This window comes from Oryzias latipes, chromosome 21, assembly GCF_002234675.1.
Source record: "Oryzias latipes chromosome 21, ASM223467v1".
Classification (NCBI taxonomy): domain Eukaryota; kingdom Metazoa; phylum Chordata; class Actinopteri; order Beloniformes; family Adrianichthyidae; genus Oryzias; species Oryzias latipes.
The window spans coordinates 382,149-396,251 of NC_019879.2; the positions used below are offsets into that span (position 1 = coordinate 382,149).

A 14,103-nucleotide genomic window follows, 5' to 3' on the forward strand; every position below is an offset into this window, starting at 1 on the left:
TGGGCTGTCCCCTGGACTCAGTGGAGTCTGTAGGTGAGAGGAGGATGCTGACCAAGCTGTCCAGCATCCGGAACAACCCCTCCCACCTTCTGTGTGTGACGGTTAGGAGTAGCTCGTTCAGCCGCAGACTGCTGCACCCCCAGGGCAAAAAGGAAGTATACCGGAGGTCCTTCATCCCAACAGCAGTCAGGCTATACAACAGCATGGTCTAGGACTGCTGAAACCGCTGCTGTTATTGTAACTTGTTATTTTGATGTTTTTTTCCACTTTCTATTATTACAATTGTATTCTTACTCAATGCTCCTTTCATTGTCTCCCTGTTCTCCCTGTCCCAATCAATCTGTTCCGTGTTGTGTTTTACAGAGACGCGGCATGTGCAGCTAACCAATGGTACATAAATCTTCATCGCAATAGTTTCTTGTTATCATTCTTGGAAAGAAAAGGTCATTTTTGACCTTTGAAAGGGGGGGTGAACTTCCTTTTGTGATTATGAGTTTCCACTTTCAGCTAATGAGGGCGGCCGTGGTGCTGCGGTAGGGCGGTCGACACATGATCGTAAGGTTGCAGGTTCGATTCCCGCCTTGCACGCCCATGAGTCAAAATGTCCTAGGGCAAGACACTGAAAGCCACCTTGCCTCTGGTGAGAGGTTCGCGCCAGAGTTCAGCAGCGGAGCCGCCATCAGTGTGTGAATGTGTGTGTGACTGTGTGTGTGAATGTGTGTGTGACTGTGTGTGTGACTGTGTGTGTGACTGGGTGAATGGGACTGTGACTGTAAAGTGCTTTGGGCCTTGTAGGTAGAAAAGCACTATATAAGTATACGCCATTTATCAATGATGTTCAGGCACCATGCCATAGTCTGCAACCAGGTCCTCTTGCTGGAGACCTACCAACATAAAGGTGTAGGATCCTCCAGAGGCCTGCAGTTCTACATAAACCTTCTATTTGCCCAGCAAGGAGGTGGTGGAGTCATGGTTTGGGCAGGAATCACCCTTTTTTTGTCAGTTTTGATTGCTTAAAGATGGTAATAAATAGTCTGTCTTAACTTTGATGTCTGTGGTGAAAATAAGTATTCCAGGAAAAAAAAACAGCTGAGAGTCCATTGGTCCGCCTGGAATGATCTGTCCTCAAACGGCAACAAACGTGCTTTCAGCTGACTGCAGCGATTAATGAACACGCGTGTTAAGCTTGTTGAGCTAAGTTAAGCAAAGAACCGGGGTCAATAAATCTAGAAATGAGGCTGCTCTGCACCCTGAATTATCCCTGTTCCTCACTCACATCTGTTCTGATGTCTGACAGGTCCGTCATTCGTCAGAACGGAGGGAGACATTCATCAGGAAAACGGCTAACAGCAACAAATTTTAAAGATGAAATATCAGAAAGCACATTTTACATTGAAACCTGGCAACAATTTATAGTATAATTAACAATTAGCTCTTGTAAAATGTCAGTGAAATATAATGATTTGTTCCAGTCTGGGGATATTTCTTACAGCAAAACCTTTATCAAAGTGAGAAGATTTTCTTTTAAAAATCTACTTTTGCACAGTCGCCTATTTTAACTCGGTAACTTGTAGAGGATGTGGGTTATTACCCTTTGAGCAAAAGATTGAGCTCAACCAAAATAGAGATTTTTCTTTTGGCAGACTTCATATTTTTTCTGTTTTCCAGGGTCTTTTAGTAAAAACAATATTAATAAGTTATAAATGTTGCTAAAATTCTTCCAAGTGCCTCAAAAAGAGGAGGTTTTCAGAATGTGACTTACTCTCAGCTCTGGCCAAAATTCAGAAGGTCTTCATGAAAAAGTCGCTTTGTGTTTGTTTGGTTTGTGTCCGATTAGCCAAAAGTCCTTTCTGTCAGCATCTGAACCATACTGGAGCATGTGATGATGCCGGGTGGGAAGGAGTAAGCCGCCACATTTCTATTCTCAAACTTCACAGGATGATCTTCCTAAGAAAGTTTTTTCATCCCAAAAAATACAGAAATTATTATTCTTACAAATTTTACCTGCTTACAAAGCAGTTATAAATAAACTAAAATGAATTATTCAGTCTAATATCACTTTTATATTTTTATTGTTCCTACAATAATGACCCAAGAAACTATTGGATTATCTGTGGAAAATTGTTCAAGTACAGGAATCTGTCTGGTTCTGAGAGAGCAGTTGGTTTTTTAGTGACAATTAATAAATCAAAACTTTAGGATTCAAGAGTTTTTTATAAGAATATTATTGGGTGTTAAAGTCTACTGGACTTGTTTTTTTTCAAAGGGACTGTTTTACTGTAAATGAAGTCATTTATAGAGAACAGATGCAAAGTTGTCTCTGATACAGGAGTGGAAGAAGAGCAATGCTGATAAAGAAATGCTGATATTTACTGCAGGAACCGATTTTCTGTGACAAATTTTTACTTATTTCCCAGAAAACCTCCACAAATACTGAGCGTATGTCACTTGTTTATTACAATGAGCTCAGTTTTAACATGACTCCATGATCCGTCTGATGGAGCCTATCCTCATGTCAGTGGAGCCCACCCCCATGTCCCTGAGGCTCCGGTACTCCCCGGGCCTCAGGTACATCATCCTGCCTCTGTAGTGGGGCTGCTCGTGCATCAGCCAGTGGCCGTCCATCACGTGAGCAGACTGGCAGTCAGACATGCGAAAATGCTCCTGGATGGAGTTGCAGTCGTCACTCAGCTCGTGCATCTGACCTCCGAAGTTCTCCCTCTCATAGATCCTCATCCTGAACTGCCCCCTGTGCTGTTGGGAAACACAATGTTCACTTTCTGCAAAGTGTGAAAGCGTTTCTGAAAGTCTTTTTTATCTATCGCATTTGTTTTGAAAGCTATGTCTTGGAAATAAAAGTATACTTTTATGAAAATTTGAATATATGCATGAAGTTTTGTTACATTCATATCATATCAGTTTTCGTAACATTTCAAGAGATTTGCGGATTCCCATTACCATGGGGATCATCCGGCAGGAACGAATGCAGTCACTCATGCTCATCCCCATGAGCCGCTGGTTGTCAGGGTACTCCCCTTGTCTCACCAGCATCTGGTGGCCCATGTAGTTTGGCCGCTCGTAGACCATGAAGCAGCCGCTTTCCACCCTGCAGGAGGTGCAGCGGCTCAGGTAGGAGGTGAGCTCTGCACAGTCGCTGCTGGTCTCATAAGAGCGACCCTGGAAGTTTTTGTCCTCGTAGAAGATGATCTGAAAACAAAACACATTCATTCGTGATCTGTTCAGATTTTAGCTGAAGCAAAAGCATCAAAATGCTCTCTCTTACTCTGCCCATTTTGGAGGTCAACCTTTCCCTGACTGCACTGGTTCTGGCAAACGCTGACACTTTTATACCCATCCTGATGGTTAAATGATCTATGGAGCCTTTGTTTTGAATATCTTACTCAGCAGCGTAACACACGGGGCTAAAATGTTTGTTAAATCACTTTGTTAATGGTTATTATTCCAGAGTGTGTGCATCTGGTGCAGTGCCAACTGCTGTCCTGTGGGTGACGGCAGCAGAGTTATCAGCTGCGACTCGCAGAGCGCTACAAGCACAGCTGTTCTCTTTCTCTGAGGGTCATGAACTCAGGTTTTTTGATGATCTGCAGGAACTGTGGGGAAGATTTTTCCAGCAGGGACCCAGATTGAAGACCACGCCAAGGCCCCACAACATTCATCCGATAAATGCTGCCTTCACACTGATGACAAGTTACTGAAAACAAAATGTATTATTTCTCCCATGTAACGTGTAACTGAGTGAAAAATGCTTTAGAAATACAGTTTTATTCCAGTGTTTGGGTAAAACCACTGACTGTATAACATAGAACTGGACGAATCGCACGTGATGTCACCCATGAGAAATGCTTTGCTTCCGGTTCCATCCAGATGAAGTTGATTCAGTCGGCATTTTTCCGCAACATGTCCTTCGCCATGCTGGAACCAGACGTCCCCAGTGAGCCATGACTGGTCTGTCTACATTTCTATGGCAAACAGTCTCGTCAATCTGCAGCGAGCACCTTAGAAGGCCACACCCCTTCTAATGGCTGCCCATTTGCACCTGGGGGTGGGATCACTCCTTCTCTGGTCCGGGGACAGGTAGGGGCAACCCTCTTGGGGCCCGCAGTTGCTCCGGGTGACACCTTCCATGGCCGGTGTGGGGGTGGATGAGGCTTGCCCTTTCCTGCGGGGCTGTCTGTGAGAGGGGGGGGGGGGGGGGCGTGTGGTCCACCATAGGTATGGATGTTTGGCGGGTTGGGGTCTCCACTGAGGCAATCGGTGGGGGTACTGACTAGTTGGGCTGCCTCGGTCCTGTAAGAGCCTGACCAAAGCTCTCGGAGAGGCGGCGCTTGGGTGCGGGGGCCTGGGTTTGTCCCTAGGAACATGCAAGACATGGGGGATCAGCTTTCGTTGCTATGGGGCCCCTGGGGTGGGGAGACTGGGGTGGGCGGTGGTCAGCCTGCGATGCACTTTAGGGGGGAGCTACTTGGCACTGGTCCCCCTCCCATGGTTGCCACATGGAATTGGGCCCTTCCCCTGTCATTTTTGATTCCACCTTAGACATTTAGGACCCTTGGTAGGGGGGGGGGGGTGTTTGGACATTACTGCGAGTAACCAGGCGATGTTCTCTCGGTGCCCCACTCACCAATTTTAACTGCACCCTTAATTACACACACCTTACAACTCAACAAATACACTCCAACACACACACAAACAAACAACACCCACGAGGTAGGTGGGCTTCCCTCAGTTCTCTGGCGGGACCATGAACCAGGGATCATATCACATCTTAGCTAGGGGATGTCCTTGTCCCTGTGGCGCGGGTTTTGGTCCTAACCCCCCAGCGCTGGCCTCCTCTAAAACTCCAAATGTGGGTGAACCTGGTTTATTTCTCTGTAGAAGTCCATGGGATCTTAGTTTCTTGGGACCAGCAGGTACTTCCTGTTTGGAACACCAAGGGGAGGGATTGTTCAGTTCAGTTATCATTTACTGTCAATTTACGAGCAACAGACGGTCATTGGAACGCAGTGCATATGATTCTACAGTCCTCAGCTTGATCAGCTTTATATGCAGGAAGGTAAAAGTCCAAGAAGAGATTTGTAAATAAAAATGCACCAGTGTGTGACCCTGCAGATGGACAGAGACGACCATCCCACTCCAGAGTACAGTTTTCAGTGATGATTCCAGGCCTTATAGTTTGTTAGAAACCTCAAAGCAGCGCGATACTCAGCATCCAACTGGCATTGAGCTGTAGCTGTCATGGTTTGGGTTTCTTTTGTCTTGGTTTTTGATTTATTTCTTGTTCTGTCATGTTTGGTTCTGTTTCCTGTTTTATTTTGAAAGGTGTTCTGTTTGGTCATGTTCCTGAGTTTTACTTCCTGGTCCCTATCTGTCCTGATCTTGTTCACCTGTGTCTTGTCTGCTCTGCCTGTATTTAAGTCTCGTCTCTTCCTTCCTCTTGGGCTGGTCCATTAACGTCTGTAACGTCTCTTAACGTCTTCATGCCTCGTCATCCCTTCATGCCTTGTTCCATGTTTCATGCCATGCCAACGGTGAGTTTGGTTTTGTGATCCTGCTCTGCAGCGCCTTTTGTTACGTTAATAAATCCCTTGCCCTGGAACCGTTTGCCTCCTGCCTCTGTGTCTGGGTCCTACCTGCTCTCGAGCCCCCTCACATGACAGAATGGACCAGCCCCATTTTTACCTGGAACCAGCAGAGCGGGACATGCGGCTTTTGGAGGCCTACTGCCTCGAAGCAGAGAGGACCAGGTCCTATTGGGACTTTGACATGCTCCAGTTTTGCACTCCTGCTATGGAGGGGAGCCATCTTGACTGGAGAGGGAGCCGTCTTGCCATGAAGGGGGGTCATCGTCGTCGCCGTCGTCCCCGCCGTCCCCTTCAACATCCCCTTCCTGTTCCGGAGGTGGTCCCGGACGCACCACAACCCGCTTCAGTGGTGGTCATGGACGCACCCCGACCCATCCCTGCTCCCAGGAGGGTGCCAGCTGCACCCCAACCCGATCCTGTTCCGGTGGTGGTCCCGGACGCACCACAACTCGCTCCAGTGGTGGTCTTGGATGCACCCCGACCCATCCCCGCTCCCAGGAGGGTGCCGGCTGCACCCCAACCCGATCCTGTTCCGGTGGTGGTCCCGGACGCACCACAACCCGCTCCAGTGGTGCTCATGGACGCACCCCGACCCGTCCCTGCTCCCAGGGGGGTGCCGGCTGCACCCCGACCCGTCCCTGCACCCAGTGGGGTGCCGGCTACACCCCGACCCGTCCCTGCTCCTAGTACGGTGCCGGCTACACCCCGACCCGTCCCTGCTCCCAGGGGGGTGCCGGCTACACCCCCCGACCGGTCCCCGCTTCCAATGCCACGCCTGACCCGCCAGAGCTCGGCTCCACGCCTGACCCGCCAGAGCTCGGCTCCACGCCTGACCCGCCAGAGCTCGACTGCTGGCCCGACCCGCCAGAGCTCGACTGCTGGCCCGACCCGCCAGAGCTCGACTGCTGGCCCGACCCGCCAGAGCTCGACTGCTGGCCCGACCCGCCAGAGCTCGACTGCTGGCCCGACCCGCCGGCCGACTCCACGCCTGACACGCCGGCCGACTCCACGCCTGACACGCCGGCCGACTCCACGCCTGACACGCTGGCCGACTCCACGCCTGACGACTCCACGCCTGACGACTCCACGCCTGACGACTCCACGCCTGACACGCCGGCCGACTGCTGGCCCGACTCCATGCCAGATTCCACACCGGACATGCCTCGCCGGACCGCTCGGCCCCCCGGCCTTCCTCCGGACCTGCCTCGCCGGACCGCTCGGCCCCCCGGCCGTCCTCCGGACCTGCCTCGCCGGACCGCTCGGCCCCCCGGCCGTCCTCCGGACCTGCCTCGCCGGACCGCTCGGCCCCCCGGCCGTCCTCCGGATTCTTCTCGGCCTTGCTGGCGTGCCGAGCCCGGCCTCCCTGAACTTCGTTGTCGGTCACAGTTGGTTTCAAGAGCCCCCTCCTCCTTTGTGAACTGTTGGAACCTCGGAGCGGTTCCTTGAGGGGGGGGGGTACTGTCATGGTTTGGGTTTCTTTTGTCTTGGTTTTTGATTTATTTCTTGTTCTGTCATGTTTGGTTCTGTTTCCTGTTTTATTTTGAAAGGTGTTCTTTTTGGTCATGTTCCTGAGTTTTACTTCCTGGTCCCTATCTGTCCTGATCTTGTTCACCTGTGTCTTGTCTGCCCTGCCTGTATTTAAGTCTCATCTCTTCCTTCCTCTTGGGCTGGTCCATTAACGTCTTCATGCCTCGTCATCCCTTCATGCCTTGTTCCATGTTTCATGCCATGCCAACGGTGAGTTTGGTTTTGTGATCCTGCTCTGCAGCGCCTTTTGTTACGTTAATAAATCCCTTGCCCTGGAACCGTTTGCCTCCTGCCTCTGCGTCTGGGTCCTACCTGCTCTCGAGCCCCCTCACATGACAGTAGCATTCATAAATAAAGGTCTCCATAATCTATTATGGATAAAAAAGTTGCTGTGACAAGTCGCTGTTTAATCCCAATAGAAAAACAAAACCATTTTCAGTTTCCTCACAGGACTCTCAATGTGGGGCTGCAATGAGAGAGCATCATCAGTCAAGATTCCCAGATATTTACACACATGAACCATTTAATTTCCCTCCAGAGTGGAAACTGTAGAGAAAACAACATTAATTTGGTTTTGTCTGCATTAACCAGTCATTTCAGCTGAAGAAATGCATGCTGGACCGTGTCAAAAGCTTTTTGCAGAGATTTAACAGCAGTGGCCAGGGATGGGTCAAGGCAATAAATAATTGTGTCATCAGCATAGAAAGGCATATTTGCATCAGACCCATTGTGACCTTTATCATTAATATACGTGGCAAACAGAAGGGGTCCTAATACAGAACCCTGTGGCTCAAACCATCATGTCTACCACATTGGGTTCGGTTCCTCGAGTCATTTGTGTACAAACTACAATCTGCGGGCCAAAGTCTCCTTGCTCCGCCCCTTTTTCATCATCTGCCTGCCGACCAACAGATCCATGAACGTCTTTGTTTTCCTCGTCTGAGCTGGAATCTGGATTAGAACTGGACGGATGGATGGATCTGATACTGCTGCCATTTTTGTTGCACTGCTAATGTTAGGTTGGGGGGTGAGGGGCCATAAGTGTAAACACATGGATAGCGGGAAATGTAGGCAGGCTCACGCTGCACCAACAGTCAATTCATTTCAATTTTTTTAAATAGCCCAAATTCACAACAACAGTCATCTGTGGGCTTTGTGCCAGTAATTGTAAGGTAAACATACAATCAAAAAGGATCATAAATGCATAGAATTCAATAGAATAATAATAAACTTTAACTAAACTGACTAAACTAAACTGGCATCACTGCGCTTAGACCCCCCTTCGCGGTAAGGAAAACTCCTAAAAAAAACAAAGAAACCTCAGGGGGGTCCACATGAAGGAGGGATCCTCCCCCAGGACGGACAGGCGATGTACCAGAACTCCTTGAGAAGAATTAACGTGTCTAACGCTACAACTATATATTTAAAGTCCAGCAGACGAGCTTCATCCAGATGAAGTTGGGGGGCGGCTGGGGGCGCCAGACGAGCTTAAGACAGGATCCACAGGCAGGTGTATGACCAGCAGCAGAGACGAAGTAACCGGTCAGGAACAGGAGCACGGATGAACCAACTGGAGTCTGGAAGCACTCCCCAGGAGGGGAAAGAGGGAAAATACATGAATCACTGCACCAGACAGAGGCATGGAAAACTAAATGATGAATAATGATCAAGAATAGAGGAGAGGAAGGGTAGAAGTAGAAGAGAAAAGAGGAGAGAACCCCAGAGCACCATAGTTACCCCAGCTTCAACTTCTAGCAACTACTAACAACTTTATTGTTATCGTTAAGTTTAATTTTTTTTTTAAATTCACTCTAACTTTGAATGTAGAAACTGTGTCGGCCTCTCTTCCATGAGCTGGGAGTTTATTTCATAAAACAGGGGCTTGGTAGCTAAACGCTCTACCTCCAATAGGGTTGTGCCGATGGACGATATCATCGTCCATCGTGATGGGTGACTGACATCCCGATGGAGAGACACCATCGTGATGCCACGCCCCCACCACGCTGCGAGTCGACACCATAAGCCGCGGTTACATGTGAAAAATATCTTGATGGGATCAATGGTGGGATTAGAATCCAACGGTGTACATGGGCACAGAAAAATGTTTTCAGAATATAACAAACGTTCACTAAGGTCACACTTTCGGTCGGAATAAATCATTCGCACATGCGCAGTAGGGTTTGAAAAACCGGAAGGGGATATAAATTCCGCCGAGCGGCTTTTTTAAAAAACTTTATTCAATGTAACAATTCAATACAAAACGATGTTAAACAGCTCCGAGCGGCTATATACATTGACATGTTAGCTCGGTAAAATACGAGACGATCTTCTAAACGTGCTTTTAATAATGTTACGGTTATTATGAAGCACCTGTTCGCTCATCATTTGAATTTTACTCCGTGTGGTCAGTGCTTTTTCTGTTGAAGAACGGAGCCGGAATTAGCAGTATGCTAACACAGGCTAACAACATTAGCTTTGGGTGGCGCTGCATGCTGACTGCATGTAAACATGTGGGAATAACATCAGCCTTTTATTTAGTCGGGACACGACTGGAAACACAAATCCATGTGATTGTTTGAACGGTTTCTAAGGACTGAGCCACATTTCTGCTTTAAAGCTTAAACAGCCCCAAAGCCGCTGTGTGTGTGCTGACGGTGCAAGCTCTGCTCAGACACACACTTTTAGACCCGGTTCTGAGTTCTGTAGCTCGTACCCCTAGAGCTGCGGGACGGATAGCAGTCTTAAATCTCCCACACATACCGCTCATGTAACAAAGCACCCCCCCCCCCCTTCCCCTCAAACACAAAGCTGTAAGTCCGCGCTCAACCTGTCCACTTGCCTTGTTAAGTGCGGGAGCGGACCACTTCTTTTCTATTTTGTTTGTTACTTTTTTTGTTAAAGTCACTTCCCTCAGTTTATACTGGATCATCGCAGATGAGTCATTAGTTGGGAAATAAAATAAATAAAGTAAAATAACGAATAGCAGTTAAATAAGAACGAAAAATGTAAAAATGTAAAAATAGCCCCCCCCTCCCGACGATATCATAGTCCATCCCGATGGTTGACAGCAAACATCGTCAACAACCAATTTAGGGGACATCGCCCAACCCTAACATCCAACCGTACTTTGACTAATTCAAGGAACCACAAGCAGTCCTGCATTTAGGGAGAGAAGTGTTCTGATTGGATGGTAAGGGACTATGAGGTCCTTAATATAGGATGGGGTCATACCATGTAAGGCCTTATAGATCATTAGGGATTTGCCACCAACTCAGAGGCAAATGCCTAATGACCTCCTGCCGCTCTGCAGAAACAGGTTTTTTATTTTGCCCGAACACAGCATAATCATAATTAATTCAATTCAATTTTATTTGTATAGCCCAAAATCACAACAACAGTCGTCTCGATGGGCTTCAATTAACCTGCAGAAAACCAGCAGTTTGATGAGATCTCCATCTGCCCATCTCTTACTGCAGTAAACTGATTTCTGAGCACACCTCAGTGCCTGACCAAAAGTCTCAAAGGCAGAACTGTTTTAATCTGATCTCCGGTGACAGATCCGTTTTCAGACACTAACCTAACCTAACTGTGTTTTAAATGCAGGAAGGTGAAATATTCATTTCTACAAGAAATGAAACGGTTACATCACTGAAATTAAAAGATTAAAGACACAGGGACATCTGATCTGCCTTTCACTTTATTGGTCAGTTTCAGCAGGAATCCACGATTCGCCGGACCGAGCTGATCCTCATTCCGCGGTAGCCCAAGTCCTTGATGCTCCGGTACTCCCCGGGACTCAGGTACAGCATCCTGCCTCTGTGGTGGGGCTGCTCGAACATCAGCCAGTGCCCATCAATGATGTGGCAGGACTGGCAGTCAGAGATTTGGTACCGATCCACGATGCTATCGCAGTCGTCCACCAGTTCATGGCTCTGACCCTGGAAGTTCTCCCGCTCGAAAATCTTCATCCGGTAAGAGCCTCGGTGCTGTTGGCAGAAGACACTTCAGCAGGCAGAACACTCAACTCGGGTCTTCTCTGAGATTGTTTCATGTTCAAACCCGCGTGATGAAACAGATTCTGATGGCAGAGATGCTGCAGCTGTTTGCTATAGTTTGCTGTGTCTGTTACCTGAGGAACTAAGCGGCAGGACTGAACAGAACCGCTGATGCCAAAAGACGTGTGGTCAGCGTACTCGCCCCTCCTCATGAAGTACTGGTTCCCCATGTAGTTGGGACGGTCGTAGACCACGAAGCAACCGCTCTCCACCCTGCAGGAGTGACACCTGCTCAGGTAGGAGGACATGTTAGGGCAGTCACTCATGCACTCATAGGAGCGACCCTGGAAGTTCCTGTCCTCGTAGAAGATGATCTGCAGAGAAAAGCAAAGGTAAAGGCTTTAGACTTTGATCTTTTTCTGCACTTTGCTCTGAACTTAAACGTGGTTGCTTTTCTGCTCTGCTCTGTACTCACTTTGCCCATGTTGGATGTTCTGAGTTTTTGGGAATCTGTCCAACAATCTGCGGGTGCCAGGCACCTTTTATACTAAAGCAGGGTTTTGTTATTCAGATGTCCTGGAAGCCGATGAATGTGCAGCTCTGCATCACTGTTAATTTCATTTGTGTCGTTCTGCTGCAGATCAGGGAGGCAGGACCTGATCTGCATGTGGATCTGCATCTGCTGAGGAACCACTTGTCGGTCATTAGTCTGCTGTAGGAAGCAGAGGGTCCGTTCTGACTGAGGTCAGCACAACCAAGGACGTCTGACATGTCAACAGAAGAAGGAAATATGTAAACCAACACTTCATTGTTGGGATGTAGGAGTTCGGACAAAAATGACATTATGGCTAAAAACCATCTAACTTTTAGTTGAGAGTGATTTTTTTTTCTCATGATACACAAAAGCACACAGTCGTAAAGATTGACAGCAGTAAAAAACATTTCACCAGTATGCAAAAAACCAGATCTGATCATGAGTAATGTACATGAACATTTCACCAGGTGAGGTTATGGTAAGAATCAACTCTCTGTTTTTGTCCAGTAAAGCTTATCTTAATCTTAAACACTGATGGATACAAGATGAACGTTTCAGGGTTTAACCAGCAACAGGGAAAGACGACCAAATGGATATGAGAGCTGCAGAAAAAGACAGGCTGCACAAATGAATGCGTTGAAAAGAACAGACTAGAATTGTTTTAGAATCTGACTGTATTCTTCTCGCTAGTGATTCGCTTACAGGGGTTGGAGGGAGGAGCCACAGCCAATCTCAAATGGACAAAAAGAAATCCAACTTTTTGCTGAGATGTTGATGCACTTTATCTAGAAGACAAAAGCTTTTTGGGATGGGCGAGATGATAAGACCAGACGCAGAACACAGTGCCATGTAGAGAGGGGAAAAAGCATGCAAAACCCTGAAAGGTGAACTGCGATATGGAAACACTGTACTCGCATGTTGGCAGACGACCAGCTTAAGTTCCAGCAATCAGACTGTAGACACAACAACAGGGATTCGTGACCCAACCCGACTCTGTGGTGTGAAGAAAGAACTGCACCCTACGTAAACTAACGCACAGGAGCACCTTCAGCTGCTGATTCGCCAGAGAATCATTCAACCAACTGAATGGACAGGAGCTCAAGGTGCAGCGAGCTTACTGAGCCAGTGACACATACTGTACTCTTCCAGGACCTGCATCGATGGTTTGGCCCAATTAACCCTTTTGTACCACAAAGTTGGCTGTTCATGTTGAGAGGGCAACGTCCAAGATCCAGATCTTCAGCACATACAGTTGGCAAGAGTCCTGGTGTGAGATGTCAGAGTGATGCAAATCTGGTAACTCTTTCTGCAGGATGTTTCTTTCACAGCTCTGGTCCTGTAAATGTACATCATAGTGTCATTTAATTCCAGCTGGGTACAAACTGCAGATATTAAGTTCTGCTTCATGATCATGATCATGTGATTGTTCCTCATTCGCTTCGAGCGCAGGTTTCAATGACTTTTGCACATAAAGAAGAAAAGGACCAGAATAGTGTTTGTCTTTGCAAGAGAAGGCTATGGACCAGTGGGCATCCCTGACATTTGGATGAAACAAATCTAGTGTTTTAGTTCAGAAATCACAGGCTACGTTAGCATTAGCTATAGTCGGGACAGGTACATATTATGACAGGTGACGTACCTTTGGCACATAAAAAGATCAGAAACTTACTGCTAGCTGAAGACGCTTAAAAACAGCACATCCTGGAATATCTGTTGCTAAAAAGCCCTGCTTTCTCAGCCTTTTGTGAACCATCTGAAAGTCAGGAGTCCAGGATTTACTCCAGGATAAAAGTCAGGTTTAAGGAAAAGATTATAATTCATTCCCAGTTCTTCACACTCTGGGTGATATCTCACATTTACCGTTACGACCGGTGGAGGAGCAGGTTCACCCTCTTTTCTCCTGTCTTAGCTTTGCTGCAGTTATACACCCAGTCTTTGTAACTAATGCAACATTAGGGGTCTCAATTAAGGTTGTATTTGAACGACAAACCAAAGGACAAACTCAAAGAAAGAGTAAAAAGTAGTTTGAACATGCTGGGATGGCAGGTGGCAAAACCAATGAAAGTAAAACAAATAGTTAAATTACATCTGAATAACTTCCAGACTAAAAACGCAAAAAAATGCCTCATTATGACAATTACCGGATCACAAGTTTGAGTGTCGGAGCGGACCGTTGGTGACTGTGGGGTTCACCGAACCGGAGGACAAAGAGGAGGAGCCTGATGACTCAGCAGGGTTTGGGATTTCATTCTGGAACGCTGCTGTGGTTCCTGCTGACGCTCAGCGCTTTGCAACTATGCTGCTGCACAAAAGAGAGCAGCCTCTTTGTTACCATGAGGTGAGGCTCCCAGAGGAGGGAAGGGGCTCCTGGGAGAGCTGCACACCACATCAGGCTGCTGACCCCCCCTTGTGTCTGAAATGTTGTACTGCAGACTGGACTGGC

At 47.6% G+C, this 14,103-nt stretch overlaps 2 protein-coding genes across 2 annotated transcripts; both read right to left on the reverse strand.

The window, feature by feature from the left end:
- Nucleotides 1-2,381: 2,381 nt before the first annotated feature.
- LOC105357606 (gamma-crystallin M3-like) lies at nt 2,382-3,415 on the reverse strand. Its single transcript, XM_011492825.2, has 3 exons — nt 3,284-3,415; nt 2,959-3,207; nt 2,382-2,754 (listed from the first exon to the last, which is right to left on the reverse strand). Exons 1-3 carry the CDS (start codon nt 3,353-3,355, stop codon nt 2,473-2,475), a joined length of 603 nt encoding a protein of 200 aa, XP_011491127.2. The 5' UTR covers nt 3,356-3,415; the 3' UTR covers nt 2,382-2,472.
- A 7,394-nt stretch (nt 3,416-10,809) lies between these two features.
- Nucleotides 10,810-13,854, reverse strand: LOC101169756 (gamma-crystallin M3-like). Its single transcript, XM_011492824.2, has 5 exons — nt 13,802-13,854; nt 12,797-12,996; nt 11,601-11,889; nt 11,260-11,499; nt 10,810-11,116 (listed from the first exon to the last, which is right to left on the reverse strand). The coding sequence occupies exons 3-5, from the start codon at nt 11,607-11,609 to the stop codon at nt 10,841-10,843; spliced, it is 525 nt and encodes a 174-aa protein (XP_011491126.1). The 5' UTR covers nt 11,610-11,889; nt 12,797-12,996; nt 13,802-13,854; the 3' UTR covers nt 10,810-10,840.
- Between the last annotated feature and the right edge of the window lie 249 nt (nt 13,855-14,103).